We start from the raw sequence: 18,903 nt of genomic DNA, 5'->3' as shown, positions 1-18,903 counted from the left end.
ATTCAATGCTACGACAGAGGTCGTGATGAGCATGGCATCTTTCACAATAGAAATGACACCCTGAACCACAAGGATATAGAAAATGGCGCTCGCAACGTGCCTATAAGACGTTACAATTAATATGCTTCCGGCACGCCCATTCGTCGAACTGCATGCTCTGAAGGTGTGGGGAGCCAGGGCCAAGTAACAATTTGATATTAATGGGACATGACACGGATCACGGGTTCGATTCCAAGCCAAAGAGACCGTACTTTTGTGGTTTTCGAGAACACTGACGTGGACGACTTTTCTGTGCACGTTAAAGGCTCCCAAGGGGCCCAGCACGACGCATCCCACGGTCCAGGGCCAGGCGTAGCTCCAGCTAGTGGCGTTGCTTTGCGGAGGCGCCCCGATGCACAGAACAGCGTCACAAGGCAATAACGACGACTCCAAGGCGGTGGCGCGGCATATGCCTTAAAACGTGGGCGGCAGCGAACCGTGTTTCGTCTACTACCAGCTCCCGGTGCGAATCTCGGTGATCCGGCAAGTCGCTCTTGCAGCCATTCACATGCAGCAGCTTTCTTGCAGTCTTCGCAGTTTTATCAGTATTTCATCTCGTTTGTGTAACAGCTTTCCTATCGCTGGCAGAGCTGTTTAGAGTTGTTGGGCATTCTGCCTTGCGATGTACTGATACTCTGACATATGTCCTCCTAGTTATTTTAATTTGAAATCTATGTTAACGATATTTGTCCGTGGCGCACAAGCCTCTCATCGGCCAAGCCTCGCAGTTGCAGTAACCGAAGGAGGAAGCAATTCGCGGCAAAGGGGGAAAGGAGGGCGACGACGACGATGAGAGGACGCACGCGTACCACCGGACACGTGCCACTGTATACGCGCCACGTCATGCATAAAATCAGAGTGCGGGCTTCCACGCGACGCTATAGTTCTGCGAATCTCATCGGCGCGGTGTGTGCTGCTGCGAGGGACTCTACACCGTCTATATACATCAACAGCAGCTGTGAGGAATATGGCGGCGCTCACAATACCGCCATTGTGGTTCCGTAATTTAATCCTAATGCATTCGCTTTTGCTACATCATAATGAGAGCTCGGTTGTCGTGTTTTCACGTAGAGACTGTGGGCGAATGCAGAGCGCCTTCTCTGTGCTTGTGCCGCGTGAAATGTGGAACCAAAGGATCGCCCCCTGGCCGCGGGCAATCGGCTGGGGATGAGTTCCTCGGCGCCGCTCACTGTGGGAGGCACTGCGCAAGCGACGCCACCGAGCGCCGGAAACGTCCTCGCAGCGTTGTATTTGGTAACCGGCCAAGCCAGCACGAACAATGTGAAGGAAGGTGCCAGTCTCAAGCATGCGACTTCGGCGCACGGTGCACGTGCTCCGACTTCATTTGCAGTGCGCACTTGATATGCCCACAATGCTTTTTTCTACTTAGCTTACATGGTGGGCCACTGTTTCGTAGCGAGACGAAATGCAGTTCTGTAGGACGTACACACAAATTAACGCTTTGAGAGGTTTATGAATCAGTCCGCAGACGAAATAAAAAGAAGGGTAATAGCAAGAATACACCGAGTGTTCTAAAATTCGTAGCCTATGGCGTCAGATCTGCGGATTTTCAAAACAGCTTGAGCTCGAGGATACACAAATCCGACTTTTGGAAGAACTGTTGTTACCGCAGAACACTTACTAAACATTGTTGCAGTTTCAAGATTTCATCGAATTCACGCGGAAAAAACAGGCGAGCATTGCAGGAATGCGCCCTTTGTCCGGATTGTGCAGTAAGAACTTCGCGGCCAATCAGCGACTTGTGGGCAGAGTTTACCCGCTGAGAGAGAGAGAGAGAGAGAGAGAGAGAGAGAGAGAGAGAGAGAGAGAGAGAGAGAGAGAGAGAGAGAGAGAGAGAGAGAGAGAGAGAGAGAGAGATGTGCTTTTTATAATATAGGAAAACGCAGAGAGGTTTGCCGACATGAGTGCGCTGACATTCTACTCTGTGGGGAAAGGAGGAAAGGAAAAAAAGGCAGCAGATGTAGTAAGAGTGAGTAGTAGGGAAAATGAGAAAATAAAAATAAAATATAGTCCTGCCTCGGGGCATTAAGTCAAAATGCCTTTGTATGCGATTAGGGGAAGGCTACAACGTCCTATAGATGCCAATATGCTCGAGTTACTCAAATGACGCGGACAGGGCTTTACGCTGAGCAGAGGGAGAGGGCCATGGTCCAAGTAGCAGGCTCAGTGTTAATGGCCCAGTGTTGAAGCATTCGATTTGCTGCACCAAGTGGCACTTTTGTTGGGCGCAAGCAGAGGACGTGTTCGACAGCTTCAGGTGAGCCACACTTGACCCAATGTGGGATTGAAGCTTGCCGCGATGAAGGTAGGAGTTTGTAAACGCTGCGTTGACGCGCATTCTGTGGAACAACGTCTCCAGCCGGCGGGACAGTCCTTCTTGAAGCCTCGTTCTCGTGTATGGGTCTAGGCTATGTAAAAAAGTATGACGGTATTCCGAAAGGGACCATAAACGGTTCCGTTCCGTCAGAGCACATGCCTTAGTCAAGCTGAGCCATGATGTTTCGTGAAGAAAATCTTCCTCGTGTTTATCATTTGTAGGCCCCTGCGGGAAGACTCATCCATTTTCTGGTACACATCGCATATTCCTACGCGTCGGCGGCTAGGGTAACGGCGGAGAATAAAGAGAGCGGGGAACATTGCCTCCGTTCCCCCGGGTGCCGCTGTTTACGCCTGAGGTTATTATTTTCTCTTGCTTGCCACCGCTACATGCAGCTGTTCCCTTGTGCTCTTCATCCCTGCTGTCTATCCGTTCTGTTGCGCCGCAGTTATTGACGGAGTCGATGTGCGATAAAATCGACGGCGTTTGACCAAGTGGAGTTAGAAGGGGAATCGGGAGTGTCATTCACGGCAATGACTGGAACAACAATAAAAATCCAGGACCATCTCCACTAGCGTGAAACCTGAGGAGGGGCGAAGCATGCAGTGTGTAAGTGTATACTTGGCGCCTTGGCGTTTTTGCCAACAGAGATAAAACCGTTGGTGGGTAGAGGTTGCAGCTTTGCTGTAAATGTCTCTTGTCTTTGAAGCAGGAAGCTCTCCAGCGAAAGGCGCGAACGAGCGTCTCAGTGTTTTTTTAGAACCCGTTCCGTTCTAGCGCGAGGCGTAAATGAGTTTTCCTGTGTTTTAGTGTCGTGACTACATGAGACGACGATTACGACGGCGACAGGAGACGCCAACAGCCCCAGCCCGTAAGGGGCTCCGCCTCTACAAAGTGCCTGCGCGATTCCCAGAGAGTTAGATAACGTGGTGACAGCTACCAAATACACGGCACAATCACGGCAAATAATGACTCTGGCGGCTCTCATGGGTAAGCGGAAAAACAAGAGAAGGGGCTGCGAGCCCAGTCATAATGACCCCGAACGATGCACCTCTGATGTGTTCCACAGAGTGCGGGTATTTCAGCGAAGTGCCGATAGAATCGCGAAATAATAGTAACAGCACGTATAACCAGACATGTGAGTAACACTTAAAACTATAGCGTAGTCATGTACCTAACGCTAACGTTTAAGGAAAATCTTTAAAGTGGAGTAGGTTTCTGCGAAGTAAAAGTTTGACATCCACCTAACGTGCAGCCGTACGCATACAAAGAAAGCTATACACCTTACTCAGAAAATTCGACGCTGTAGAAAAATTTCTGTACCAGAACGAATTTTTCTTCCACAGCTTTCCTTTGCAGCCGTACGGCTGTATTTCAGGCAGATGTCAAAAAATTTTCCTTTGCACATACGTACCCAATTTTTTTGTTCGTAAGTACAAGAAGTAGGAAGCTGTAATTAGATGTTACGCAAGTCAGCAGCTTTTACCGTCTGCACCACAATCAGGACTTTAGTATGTTAGCGCTACACATGACACTTAATAAGAACACGCGTTGTCTTGTTTCTGTTTGGCCCTAGACGCCCTTGCGACAATAAAACACACGTAAACTGCACTACTAGTAAACTATTTGGCGTTTTTCTTTGACGAAAAACTCCGGGGTTATGTATAAAATTATGGAATACCTAAACCAGAAAGTTAGAAGGGATGAAGTAATTTTTTCTCATACTTCATTATTGACTAAGTCATCTCATGACTGTAATTATTAGTGCATCTCCGTTCCAGCTGCCAATTTTCTTTTTATTTCGCACGGCAACTCGTTCTCGATGTAAATGCAGGAACAAGCGTTCCAAAATTTTTTTGTTATAATATCAAACCAATTCATTACGTCGTCATCATCGTGGCTTAAAGGAAGCGGAGATACAGAAAAAGAAAATGGCGCTGCAAGGAATTGACGGCATATCTGTAGTTGTCCCATAGGTTAAAATCGAAACCGATAGCTTGACTACAAAATAGCAATGTAATTTCGAAGGCCAATTGGGGACGAATAAGATACCGCATAAAATCAACCGAACTCTACAGGTGAGGAGCCCATCTTTCTCGCGAATTAAACCATACCCTAGAGGTCAGAGGGCGAACCTTGTGCCTCTTACAGAGCTTGCAAATAAGGAGATGCCCAAGGAAGCCGCCTTTTTCAGGCAAGATAAAAATACTCGAACATATCAACAAAGCACGGAAACTTCCAATTTCGAGGTTTGAAAGCTAAAGAAGCACGGGAAATAAATAATAGAGCAAAGCACTGTTGTGGGACGTTGTTCGGCATTTGCAACCTCAGCCATTCCTTTAGGATCATTCCACGCCACACGCCCCGCACGCTGCGCTCGACTGCCGCGATTAAACTACAACAAATCATGGTCAACCACTCGCGCCCCTAGCGAATTTCCGAAGGAAAATATTTTTTGTCTCCTATAGAGCAATTTGAATATCGCGGCGGTGGCCAAAGCCTATATAGCGTAAAAAAAAATCGCAAGAATGAAGTAGCGCTAATGCGTGCAGAGCTTTAGAAATATCCCAGTTGATACAAGAGAAACCACGCTTCTTTACTACAACCCATTGACCGCTGCAACATTTTTCGCAGTGTGCTTTGCGGTGAAGCAATGCGGCGATTCTCGACCCTGTTTAGATATTTCTTTTGAAATTTTTACTTAGCCAATGCTGTTGCAGCATTGTTTGTTTATATTGCTGGTAATAAGTGCGACAAAAAAGTATGCAAGTCAAGGAGCTAGCAGATTCAGAGCGATAAGCACAGGAAATTTGAAAATAGTGCGAAATTCTTTATGTTCCGACCGTAACAGATCAATGAGATTGTTCATGTAAAAAAAACCTACTTCATTGCATTTGAAAGCGAGCAAACAGTTTTTATTTGGTCTTAAAAATCAAGAAGCAAATATAGAGATGTGTACTTCTATATTTGCATAACATAACGCAGCCGCAAGCTCGGCGCGGGGCCCCGAATATATACATACGATCATCACTGACTCTGTTGGTTATCTTCGTCGCTAACAATCTGAACGCCGACACGCCACTTTTGTCCTCAAATGGAGTTTACAGCGAGACAAAAACAGAAAATTCATCGCTTCCAGTTGAATTGTCCCCCATCTTCACACTTCGCCAGATTATTGCCAGATATTATTGGCGATTCGCTGAATTTTCTTGCTTTGCATTCAAAGCCCCCCTCCCTTTCCCACCCGATTTGCCGTCCAGCCCTCCGCCGTGTCGGCTGCATGCAACTCGGCCCTACATTTCAAAACGTTGCTGGCCCTCATTCTAGCCTATTAAGTGCGAACTGGGAATATATGATGTTTGAGCGTAATTAAGTAAAGTGAGCGCAAACAAGGAACGCGAGCGGCCTCTCGGTTCGCCCGACCACTTTGTTTTACGGCCACTAATTTCGGAATCGCAAAACAGATTTCACGCTTCTTACGCTCCCTCAATTTTTCCACTGAGACACGCAACAAAACGGCCAGCTTACGCTGGACCATGTATTTGTAACGGCGATGCAAACGAGCACTATTTAATGGAAGCACGCATAGTGCGCAGGTACGCAAAAGAGCGGCGCACCGCAGCAGGCGAGCCAGCGGTCCGCCGGACTCGCTGGCTTTTAAAGCGCCATCATTGCTGATTGCGTCACTCTTCTTTTTTGATCGGCTGTTGTTGAAAAGTCCTTGTCACCTAGAGTAGTAAGTAGTTTAAACTAGAAGTTTCACTTCAAAGTTCACTTCATACGACCATCGATCGGTGAACCATCGGGTGGCAGAGCCCCATCACCGTCCCGGCACTTTCGTCGGCGCTGTAAACGTATTTAGCGCTGCAAAGCTTTTTCCCCTAATGCCAAGTTGATCGCCAGAAGAGATCGGACTCGTCGGGGATGGGCTGGTGACCATGCCGCAAAACAATCGGGAGCATCGAGCTCATTTTGCTTCTGTCAACACGGGAGCTTTGTACTACCCGGAAGCCGCTTGCGCAGCGCCCCCTGGGCAGCGCAGGAGGCCTGTGAGGTAACTCTTCTGGAACGCGCAGACCGGCGAACGTGCAGACCCAATTTTCTACACACCCGTACTACAATAGGATTGGATTTCAATCCAACACAATCCAATTTAATCCAATCCGATCCAAACTAATCCAATGCTCCTCGAGCTTGCGCAGAACGGCTCTTCAAGGTCCACGCGAAACTCCTCAACCTCGGCCACTGTAGCTTACGCTACAAAACACCGGGAAACTTGTTTATGCCTCGCGCTGGAACGTAACACGTGCTAAAAAATTGGCTGCGTATCTGCTCCTTTCGTTGCAAATATCGTCAAAAGACGATAGTCTCTGTAGACACTTGCCAAGGAAATGCCCCCCTTTGCTTTCCCGCTCACCTCTGATGCTGTTCCTGTACCGTCGCGCTCATCCCAAGGTAAACACACTAAAGGTTTGCTCAAGGCGATTTGAATTTACCGCGTTCTACTGCTACAGCCCGGGTTCCTCGATGCCAGCGCTACAGTACGGCGGAGACGCGCGTGAATCGAGGCGGCCGACTACAAGGTTTATAGATCCGCGTGGCCGTGCTCCACGTGCGTTCCAAGCAGAACGTGGAACCTAGCTAGTGGAACCTTTCGTTCCTGTTGCCGCGTGATTTTTCATATGCCGCCAGGAGGCTGACGCGGGCAACAGCAGGCGGCGGTTTTCTGCAGTAGACATGCTATTGAAAAACCAAGCATCCATGAATTTTTTATTAAAGGAACACTGTAAATATCCCTTGTGTACTAATTTCCTGTCTTATATCTGCGTAATGCCTTGTTCTTGTTCAACAGAGTTGACAAGTATGAACATATAAACCGGGCTTAGACGTTTACGTTTGGCTGTGACTATATAAGACTATCGCGCAATATCTATTTTACTTTGGCCGGGTGACTGAATCAAGTCACAGACAGACAGACCAAAATTTCTGGGTTTAAGTAGCCCAAGAAAGACTATCGTCTTTAAAAAACACTGGGACACTCGTTTGCGCTTTGCGCTGGAGCTTTTCGTAACGCTTATTAGAAAAACACCGGGACACTCATGTACGCCTCGCGCTAGATAGCTTCGGGCTTCAAAGACACCTCACTTTTATAGCAAAGCTGAAAACCTCTACCCCCAAACTGATTCATCACCGTCAGCAAAAACGCCAAGGCGCCAAGAATACACTTATACACTGCATGCTTCGCCCCTTCCGGGTTTCACGTTAGCGGAGATGGCCAGGGATCTTTTTACATGAACACTCAAATCGCTCCAGCGGGGACCCATCATAAAATGCCTTCGGTTTTTCTCGTTAATGTTTCGAAACCCCCGCAGCATGAACTTCTAGACACTCAGTTGTCTAAAGCAGTGGGTTCCGCTTTCGACATCGATTCTGCCCTGCAGCTTTTGCTCTAAATAAAGTCTAATTTATTCAAATACGTATGCGGGCATGTGGAGCAGAAGGACCTTATCTCCCTGTACGGCCCGATGGCTAGCCTGTCGGGTTCATATAGCCTCTGACCTGCGGTTCAGTTCTCCCTCTATCCCTGCTTCGTAATTTCCTAATGTGTCGGGAAAGTCCAGGTATTCCTAAATTGCCCTCGACTCAGTCGCAGATTTGTCGTTGGAGGAAACGTTCAAAGCAAAGTCATGTACGCAGGGGGTGGGGTGGCACGTTTTGTCGTTCAAAACACTGCGAAAATGGCTACCAGTTTCTCAGCCTGTGTGTGCGAGTGTGTTGCCTAATGAGCACCACGTGGCCGAACCAACCCTGTGGGTACAAAGCCAGATCTCGAGCTGCTTTACTGTGCGCAGGGGAGCACTCTGGCGGGCGGATTGTTCAATGTCCATTTGTATGCGCATTCACCGTGCGAAGCCGTGGTGGAAAAGCCAGGCTTACCCGTGCTGAAGCGTCGGCGCATGAGCAGGTTGATGGCGGTGTGAAATCCATCCAGTCGGCCTCCTTGTTGCGGGGACTGTCCCGCCGCCGCGGCCGAGGCCAGGGGCTCCCCGGGGACACAGGCCGCATCGGCCACACTCGAAGGCATCGGAGCTCTGCGTCGCTCTACAGTCGGCAGCAGCGGGGCCAGAACCGGGCGAAGGGGGCAACGACACGCCGCAAACACCGGACGTAACCCATCGTAGGAAGCACTGGCAAGAGACGCCCACCGCAGGCAGCCCTCCTTACGGGGCTCCGTATCGCCCCTTTTCCTCTTCCGAGACTCGTGTCTGGAACTCCTGGCGGCCGCTCATTAGCGTCCCGAGATAGGTGCCGCCGCCGTGCCGAACACTGTTCCTGGAAACGTACGCGCACGTACACACGCACACGCACGCACGCACGCACACCACGAGAACACTCTCACTCGCGACCACTGCGGTTGCGCGCCGCTTTTCCTCAGCTCTCAGTCATTTGAAAACACCGCACAGCTTTGACGAACACGCACGGCGGAACACAGGCACCAGGTTAAAGCACTCGCAAAAAATGCTTGAGACGTTTCTTGAGGCCAAGTCTACCTACGGGCCCGTGCACTGCTGCCCACGAAGACTACGCGGCAGGCCTAATGGTACGCGCGCTTCCTACGAGTGAACACCAAACACTGCACACAATCGCCGTCATAGCGCACCAGCACAGTCGCGGGACGACGCGCGCACAACACGCCGCTCTCCTCCAGCAGCTTCGACAGGCTCTCGTCGCGGACGGGAGACCCGGCGGCGGCGCGTGTTCGCTCGCCAGTGGCTGTTGCGTGCTGTCAGCCAGCCTCCGCGTCGCCGCCGATGTCCTAATCCCACGGCACCGCCAGGCCCCGCTATCGGTGGAGCATCACCGCTTGTCGTCGCCGGCACTGGCCCGGCCGCGCTCGTCGTAGTCGCTTCCTTCGCGGCGGTATACTCACCACAGCCTCTCAACTGCGCGCAGAAAACGCATTCGTGTGACGCGGAACTGTTTAGGCGAAATCTCCGCCTCCTGGTTGGCGTTTCGCGCAGGCCTTGCACCCGTTGTCGACACACGCTGGACACGGAGAGCGTGCCGGGGTTCAGACGGTGCCGAGTGGAGACTTGGCCGTCGGAGCCGGTGTCGCGCGTTGAGGTCGGGCCCGGCAGCAGAGCAGGCACTGCCGCCGTTCGAGGAACGGGGTGACGCAAGGACGTGCGTACCGGTGGATGCGACCCGCGAATGCCCGGCTCTGACAAATCATCCGTGGCAGTCCGAGGGCTTCCTGCATTCCTCGCCTAAAAGTGCAGGCTACGGGGGAGGGGGAGGAATACGGGCAGAAAAGAAACAAAACGCGGAGAAAACACGGCGTCAGCGAGAGTGCTGTTTCTGTGGCGGCGGTGAGGCACCGCGCATACCCGTACCGCGACGCGGGAATGCCGCACGCGACGCACTGCAGCCGCTCGCGCGCCCCTCCGGCTTTGCTAGCGTCGTCGTTTTAGGGCTGCGAAAACGCACAGGCAAGAACAAAGAAGGGGCAAAAACCTGGTCATGAGAGGCACACTCAGTGGCTTTGGCCTCGATGCAATACCATTCCTTGCACGCCCATTGCCCACCTCGTTCTCGCAACTGAGGGTTGAACAGAATGTACCCACGTGGTGAGGCAGAGATAAATAAAGGTGAAGAAGGAGACTACGAGCCTTCCATTCTCTCTTCTCCCTCCATTTTTATTTCTTCAAAAAATTCTGAAGTTTCAGTTTAGCGCGGCAAACCTAAAGCTGGGGCCATCACTTAAAGGGACAGACAACAGATTTTTGTCGAGTAGATTTTCTCTATCTCAAATGAAAGCGCATCACTTAAAACACCTCGGACGGAAACGTTTTTGGTGATGGCGCCCTAGAACTTTTGAAATCAGAATTTTTAGATCTGCCTAGTAACGTTGAATCTACCAGCCATGCGTGTTGCCAAAAAAATGCTGGAAACTATGGCAGTGATCCGTGCGGAAACATACTTTTGACTGCACATAAGATGTAAAGAGGTGCTTACAAACTTGTCCCCGGCTACAACAACAATGATGGGCAACATTTCCTATTGCTTCGTGCGGTTTTTGAATCCCGCGCTGAAACTGAAGGAGTTGTTTGGACACGTTACGTAGTGTCACGTTTAGACACTACGTGTCGCCACCTTTCAGACTTCAGACATTTTTGTGCAAAATTAAAATGATTTCCGCCTGCTTACCCGGAAATTCTTTGCGGTTACCCCAGTATAAAAAACGCTGGCTTTTATGTCAGCTGGACGACATGCACTCCACAAAAATCAGTTGTCTGGCCCTTTAGGAGATACTTCGACTTCTTCACGTGATACTAAAATAAGATTGACCTATATCAGTAGATTAGAGCATTGTTAATACAAAAAAAAAGATCACCGGGGCGCTTAAGACTGCTTACGGCTGTGAAGGCCAAAGCCTAGCAATACTTATTAACAACTTCTTTAGTGCTACATCGAATTTGTTTCTTTTTCTTTGCTTTCGTTCCCTTGTATTTTGCACGAGTTATTTCGGCCCGCTTCTTTCCTTCTACACCGTCGTCTCTTTCTCCGCTTCCATTTCTTCGTCTTGCTGCGTCAATTACGACAGCAAGCAGGTTGGCACAAACCACTTATTTCTAGACTCGGGGATCTGCGTGGCTGGCGTGCACCTGTCCTACACACGTTCAGGCGTCACGCGGCACGCACTAGTCTTCAATTGTTACGTTTCCAATTCGCAGTTTTGTGAATTTTGTGAAGCGGGCACATGCCTCCCTCACTGAGGCCCGGAGGTGCACAGGCGTTTCCTAGTCGGCACAGCCAAGTTGCACATGGCGCCATCTCGGGGCATATTTGAAGCTATATCTACGTGCTTGTGGCACTCAATTTAATCTCTCAGAATTGTTTGGTCTCATAGTGTAGGGGTTCCGCTTCGCACAGCGAACATCCAAACATGATTTCTAATTCAATTGGCGCTGTTCTTTTTTAAATTTCTCAATGGTTTGCGATATTTGCAGATAACTACTCTTTATCACGCATATAATCTCTTTATGTCACCTTTATGCATTTTAATTGAAATTTCGGGTAGCTTCACAACTTTAAGGTATGTTGGAGTTCCCGTTTTTTGCACGTTTTTGTGGTTTTATCTCCTTTATATCGGTTTGGGTTACCTTTGTTGAATATTTTTAAACACCGCGGTTGTTTCCGTGTTGGGTGGGTTTCCGTTCACATTTTATTTCAACGTGTGTCATTTTTTTCCGATTTAGGGTGGTTTCGCCTTCGCTTTCCAAAAAATGGGTTCTCTGCAATAGACCTTATTCAAAAACTGGCGCCCTCTTGCGGGAACCGCGTGCGCTTCCGCCATGTTGGGGGATTCCCGGATCTCCGGATACCGCAGTATACATGATAGCCCGGGGTTAGCGACGCGCACGTCGGCATTTATAGTTGTACAAAATGCTTAAATACTGCCGTGTAACTTGCTGTGCAAAAAGATGATACGAGGAGGACCGCGGAAATAGTGTACACATCTTTTTTTTTTTTTTTTTTCCTCAACGGAAGCATGATTCGAGCCCTGCGTGAAGTCGCTTGCGGGTGTCGACTTCCCTTCGCGTAGTAATATTATAGCCAGATCGCATGCATAGTCACGAAACCAATAATAAGTGCAGGACTAAAAAGATCCCAAAGTGAGCTATTTTCTAGCCCTGTATTCCCGCCGAGCACTCCTGCCTGAGGCGCACGCATCGGTCAGCTCGTACTTTATCGTGTGGGATGTATTTTGACTCTGCCGTTCGTGCTTTGCGCGCCCGTGTTTTCTTTTTATTCTGGACGTTCGGTGGGCTTTTATGGGAGTACTAAGCATCCTTTAGTTTGCCAAACGTTACAGGAAATAACGGATCCGCGAGAGTTGCAACCTTCACGTAGCGCCATGAGTAGCGCAAGTAACGTACGTAGTAAGCCGTGTATCGGTCATTTAGCGCTCGTCGCCTGCTGTTCGACCGTAGCCTATTTTCCCAAGATCAAATTTTTCGAGCGGAATTTTGTAAGCGGTAGTGTGCACCCAGTTTTGTTGTCCAGGGCGCGAGCAGAGGACGCTCAGCGGTCGCCGCGAGGCACGCTCTCACGAGCGCTCGGCATTTTCTCGCGCTTTAAGGTTTTCGCAGTTTTTTTTTTCTTGCTAAAGCCTTTGCGTGTGCTGGGGACGCTCGGCGGTCACCGCGAGGCACGCGCTCACCAGCGCTCGGCAATTTATTGGTAATTTATTGGTACCATATATATATATGGTAAGAAAACAGGCTCAGGAAGTTCAAAGGGTGGTGTTTCGGAAATACCGTGAGCAGCCGCTTTCTCTCCCGGGTCTTCTTTGTGTGCTCGACAAGGTGCATGCATGTTGAGCCACAAAAGGCGTGTCGTTTTTGTGCACCGTAACAGTGCTAAATTTTGAGGCCCCAGCCACGGCTGTGCTTTAGCTCCCATTGCATTCAGTGAGGAGGCAGCGAAAATCTGCATGCAGGCGTGTACATCAGGGAATTTATGGGGATGGTGTAGGTACTTTTTCCGACCGTCATCCCGCTCCAAACGTCAGGGTGATGGTGCGCTGCGTAACAATCGCTCGCTACTATGAAATCATTGCTGACCCCCCAAACACTCTACAACGGCTAAACTCGTTACTTTCACGCACGCTCCGTACATTTCCGTGTTCACAATTCGGGCTACCGACCCCCATGCCTTACTCTGTTTTCTGCACCATTGCTTTCGAAGAATCGCCTGCAGCCGTTAACTACGCTTAGAAAAAGGACGGGAGATTACAGCAGTTGACTTCTCATTTTTTGCAAGAATCCTCTGAAAAGCCGCCAAGTGGATTAAAGGAGCCGGCAGTATTGATTGCCTCAGTCTTTTCTCGGCTCCATCTAAAGCCATTGAAGCCAACGCCATTGACCTTGGCCCGCACCAAAGACCTAATTATTTTTTTGTTAAACTGCACAGGGGTATGCGGTTAGATGCCCAAGCATACAACAGCTACCTATGAAATGCTTAAAATGTGTTCCAAAACGTATTTTCAGACGAATCTTTGCGAGGCCGGCCGCACCGGGTGCGAACGTGAGCGATGACTCGCCCACACGGCGCTTCCGCGGAGGGGGAAGCACGGGACGCCGACACCCGAGCGGCTCACGGCCCGGTATGCCAGCGATGTCGTGGCGTGGTGTCACCGCGTGGTCGCGGCTGCCGCGAAGCCATTGCAGAAGCACGGCTCACTTTCGCGCTCGTAAATCGCGACCGCGAACACGACGAACCGTGAAAGCGCCGTGCGGGAGGAATGAGTGATGACCGCGTCGACAGAGCACGACGCGCCTCGGCAGGAACGCATGCGTCGGGCAGCAAAAACCCAGTGGTGCTTCAGGCGCAGTTTTCAATTTATTTCTCGGAACAGAAATGTAACCACGCGAGTCAAGTTTCCAAACACATATATCCCGGCCCAAATGCAGCCTTCTGCTTCGAGAATGAACAGAATGTTCGCTCGGGGTAATTTTCCTCCAAACCAAAATTTGCCGCTTCATTCTTGTGGTGCTTTTGACTTTGCACTGTAAGACGAAAAGAAGTTGCAGAAGACATCTGTTAGGAATGGGCCAAGGACCACGCAGGCGGAGACGAACGCTGTTTAACACGTTGAAGATATATTTAACAAGATGCAGGGCAAGCACACGACGGGAGCATAAGATACGATGGGGAAAAGCACAACACAGTCTGCCGGTGCGCAATATACTCTGGCAGTTCGGAAGGCCCGAAGGCAATGCCCGGTAGCGATTGAGCTCACATTCCGTCGCAATGCGTTTCTGCGGCTCAACAGCAGGAACGGCAGCGCCCAACAGCCGGAACGGGTGCCGCGATGGCGGTGCGTGGCCAGACGCGCTCTCGAGCCTTGACGGAGGGCTTGACGGAGGGTAGCGACGGTTTTGTTTCGGGTGGCCCGTGGACCAGGCGCCCCACGGGGTCGTTTCCCACGTAATTGCGCCCTGTTCCGCCGCTCGCCTTACAGCCGTCGATAATAATAATGATGATGCTGATGATGATTATGACCATGACGACGACGATGATGATGATGATGATGATGGTGATGATGATGACGACGACGATGTCCTCAAAGATTTTGGCGCGTACTCACAAGGGGGGATTGGCCAGGGCTAAATCGGTTGTTTAAATGCGTGGGGACCTCAAAATACTAAATTATTTCCGGAAAGAGGCCGTAAAAGGAAACTTAGTTATAAATAAAACCCGACTTACCCATTAATTAGCACCCTTCAGCAATTCAAACGACCTGAAGCAGAAAGAAAATTTTGAATGCAATTATATATATCCCTTTCTGCAAAACCCAAATTTGATGCGTCAATAGATAATACAAGTGGAACCGATAAAGTCAACCCGAAACGCTCAATTGGGCCCTTCAAAAGCAGTTGTCTAGCTGTTGAGAAACGGCGGCAGTCGAGAAAAAAAATGTTCGATTGTTTCAGGGACCTGGCACCGCACACATAGTTCCGTAGGTGAAAGTCCTGATCTGAACAGATAAAAATTAAGCCTTGGAATCCTGCAGCGCAGCTCTGTGAAGGTCACCTCGCATTGCCGAGAACCACAAAAATGAACATTCCCCCCGAACTTTAAATGCTGATACTCTTAAAATGACAAAAGTGGGTCTGAACGAGTAGCGTTTGAATGCCAATATCGTCTTAATCTTGAAGATGCAAAAAGAGCCAGATTAGGAATTCCGAATTGAATTGGAGCTGTGGCAGCTAGATTAGCTGAATGGTCCGCTAGCTCGTTGCCCCTGATGTCCGTATGGCCTGCAGGGACCCAAGACAAGCGTACCTCCTTCACGTGCCTAGGAACAAAACATAACAGTGTGCGGTACAATGGAGAGTCGGAAGAGGGAAACAATGCCGATATAACTGGCATCGAATCGGATAATATGATGACTTCTGATACATGCTGCGGTACTTTGGATAGAGCGATTGCTAAAAATTCTGCCATAAAAATGGGTGCCGTCGTCGTTCCAGCCCTCGCGATCACGACCCCGCGCGGATCCTCTTCCTTGTCGTCGTTGCTGCAGTTCCTGCTGGTTCAATTGCGCGGTCAACCGCTCGCGTGGCCATTCATCACAACATCTACGTTCAGTCCTCATGAGGCGAGGGGCGATAGCGCTAGTTCGTCGCCCAGGGAGCGTTTGGAACGGAGGTGCCGAGTTCGTCATCCGTGCTCTCGAAGCGATAAAGGTCAGACGGGAGCGCGAGGCTAGCAGCAACGGTTCTATACGCCGAGGCACACGAAAACAATAGAGAGTTTTAGCACTCCGTATGCTCCGTCGGTTCTGTTCGTACCGTGTTGACCGGAGCCGGCCTGCGAGCGCGGGCACGGCGAGGAGGCTGCCCCCCACCGCAACTAATGCGCGGGCATAGCGGAAGCCGGCCCGCGGAACTAATCCACCCATGAATCCACCCTACCGGATGATGATGATGATGGTTGAATATTTATGGCGCAAGGCCAACTGGGGCAAAGTGCGCCAAAACAATGGTTATAATGATACGATCCGTGTGCAAGAACACAATTAAAATGGGTCAAAGACAATGGGGATGGCTGGTGTAGAAGGCCAGGTTGTTAGTATACGTGGTATGAAATTAGGTCTGAAATTTCACTTCTGCTAAGTAGTTAAAAACAGGCCTGACGGGAACCAGGAGATCGTCAGACAGGAAAAATGCTGGGTGTGGAGGGATGTGTTGTCTGTAGAGTTCGGCGAAGTGTTTCTGTCGTGTTGTGTGGAGTGCCTTGCAGAGTGCCGTGGAAGTAGCACGTGGACCACGGATAGGCCCCCTCCACACCTGCTGCACAGGGGTCTTGGGGATCCCGTGAGCAGGTGGGAGTGTGTTACATGTGTGTGGCCTATGCGTAATCGAGCCAGGGTAACTTTATTGTGCTGCTATGTGTATCGGTTGAGTATGGTCCCAGGAGTGGCTTTATTGCGTGTAGTTTGTTTGTTCTCTGTCTGTTCATTCCAGTGCACATGCTTGGCATGTTTTATGGAGGTGTTGTCTGATGTTGGACTTCAGGCCGGGGTAGGGTACGTATTGTTATGTCAACTATGCATGTGCAGCAGCGGCAGCCATTTGGTGTGCAGTCTCATTTCCTGCAATCGCAGAATGACCTGGCACCCAGCACACGGTCACTTCGAGGTTTAACGCGTATACAGACATAATGGTATTAATGATAAGGTTGACCATATGGTTATTAGAATATTTTTGTGATGACAATGTTCGCACAGCACTTAAGGGATCAGTATAGATTATGGATATGGGAATTCGAGTTATAAGTATGCCATAGGCCTCTGCCGTAAAGATACCTGTATTTCTATCCATAGTTTTACAGACATTAAAGGTACCACCATGCGCAGCACAGGACTCCACCATACCGGAACGAATGCGCAAGTACCCCTGCTCTTCAGCCTCTGCATCATCTGCTTTCGCCTCTCGTGGGTCGCCCTGCCTGCGCGTCGTCAAGGAAAGAATCCTGCCACCTGCGTGACAATATAGGGCATTAGCCTTGGATTTCAGTTTTACCACCTTAGACATCGCGAAACCAGTGCGCGGTGCGTCCGCTGGGCCGGTTTCCAGCGCTCCCGAACCGAAGCAGACGGCCCCCGGCCCGACCGGCCGCTTCCGCACGCGCAAGCACCTGCCCCTCCCTCACTCCGTACCGCCCGCGCGTCACGTAGACAGCGCGGAGGGCTTAGGACTATAGGCCGCTGCTTCGCGATAAATAGAAAGTTTTTGCTGACCGTTTCTGACGGTTCGCTGCGGTCAGCGCCACCGGAGTGTCAGCAGCAGAAACACTTTTAGCTGAGCGATAAGCGCATCTCCCTCGTCGGGGAATCGATTGATTGTACGATTTAACGCGCCGACGCAACGCAGGCGATGAGGCGCGCCGTAATGGAGGGCTCCGGATTAATTTTGACCGCCTGGGGATCTTTAACGTGCGCCGAAATCTCGCACACACGGGCGTTTTTGCTTATCGCCTCCATCAGAAAAGCGGCCGCCGCGGCCGAGAATCGAACCCGCGCCCTCGTGCTCAGCAGCGCAACGCCTTAGCCACTGAGCCACCGCGCCGACGGGGAATCATTCGCGTCACTGCTCGTGCCCTGTGCGCGTGTAAACCAAAACGCCATCCAAAGGAAATACAAGAATTGGTATTTTAGGCGCTCAAATAAAGCACCGTGTGTATTGCCTTATTTCACCTTTTTTTATATAATTGAGTAGCTGACACGATATAATGGCCCTAATTATTGAATAAAATAAGCCGTTTAACTTTCAAACAGCCAAGGCAAGGCTGTCTCTCTCGGATGTGCATAAAAGTAGACCCACGATTCGGTTGACGTTTTTCATGCGTTCTAGACGTCGTTGATATTAAGATGGTGTGGCACCTTTACCTTTTCAGAAGCGCTTTCCCGGTTTCATCGATCGTGTTTCAGCTGAAGAAACGGAGTTCGCGTAGCGCGCTCGCCTCGCACGGGGCAACCATCTTAAAATTGCGAGCGGTAGCGTTAAATGCGGCGACGGTGAGTCCCCCGCTAGCGGCGCCGGGCCCGCTCCGGTATCGCCGCTAGCGCCCTAGCGCGCCAGGCATGCGCAATGGCGCTCCCGCTTGTTATCGAAGCGGAGCGGACCATCCGAAACGGTCAGCTAAACTCTGTAATATCAGCGGTGCCCTCGCTAGGCAAAGTTGCGTTTCGCCTTTCTATGGGGGACGGAGCACCAGCCCCTAGACCCGGGCGAGGAAGTCTGAGAAAGTTCGCCACGGTGGACGAGGCTAGAGCAGCTCCAAATGCCGCTCGTCAAAACCGTCATCGGGGGGAAGCGACTATTGATGAAGTTGCCGCAGCGGCCCGACGAGAGCAGCAAGAAAGTTAACAGAACGCTCAACAGCAGATCAACAGAATATTCATCTAGGCTTCCTCATTCACAGTCTTAAAAAATTCTAAGCACCCCCGTAAAATTCGCCGTTTGCTACCTCCACCTGCCTTGGTGCTAAACAAGGAGTGGTCGGCGCTTTTTGCATGTACCATAATGCTTTCAGCAAGATCCCCAGTAAAGACGTCTATCCTACGCCCCGCATCGATGACATCTTGGACGGTTTACAAGAAGCCTAGTATTTTACCGCAAGCTGTTAGCCCGTAGTTGAGCCCTTCAGGGGCTCGCCTTGTCGTCGTAGCTCGCTGTCACAATGTCACACGACCACGGGAATCAGGCGGCGCAGCGATATAACGGACCCAAGTAGAGCCCCACGGCGTACCGTAACGACGTGATTCAGAGGTTTCGAAAACCAAGCGGTTGAAGGGTTTCAGTTCTTGAGCCCGTTTTAATACAGTCCTAACCGTTCGAAACTCCTGAACCGCTGGCGCTTGTCATACATCTCGCTGTTCTTTAGCGCAAAGAAAAGAAAACTGCAGGTACATTTGAGGCGAAATCTTTGCATATAACCAGCAGCTCGCGCGT

At 50.4% G+C, this 18,903-nt stretch overlaps 1 protein-coding gene across 4 annotated transcripts in view; it reads right to left on the bottom strand.

The window, feature by feature from the left end:
* Positions 1-9,312, bottom strand: part of LOC144144358 (pleckstrin homology domain-containing family G member 5-like) — a 609,370-nt gene extending 600,058 nt beyond the window's left edge. For 2 of the 4 annotated variants that reach the window (XM_077675777.1, XM_077675773.1), the window contains exon 1: positions 8,315-9,312. In XM_077675777.1, coding sequence (XP_077531903.1) covers positions 8,315-8,462 — 148 coding nt within the window. In that variant the 5' untranslated portion in view covers positions 8,463-9,312. The remainder of the gene's footprint in view (positions 1-8,314) is intronic. The other 2 variants (XM_077675771.1, XM_077675772.1) reach the window with 1 other exon arrangement.
* Between the last annotated feature and the right edge of the window lie 9,591 nt (positions 9,313-18,903).

The sequence above is a fragment of the Haemaphysalis longicornis genome, unplaced genomic scaffold, assembly GCF_048455015.1.
Source record: "Haemaphysalis longicornis isolate Haplotype H1 unplaced genomic scaffold, Haemaphysalis longicornis Haplotype H1 scaffold_7, whole genome shotgun sequence".
Classification (NCBI taxonomy): domain Eukaryota; kingdom Metazoa; phylum Arthropoda; class Arachnida; order Ixodida; family Ixodidae; genus Haemaphysalis; species Haemaphysalis longicornis.
This window is presented reverse-complemented; position numbering and strand designations above follow the sequence as displayed.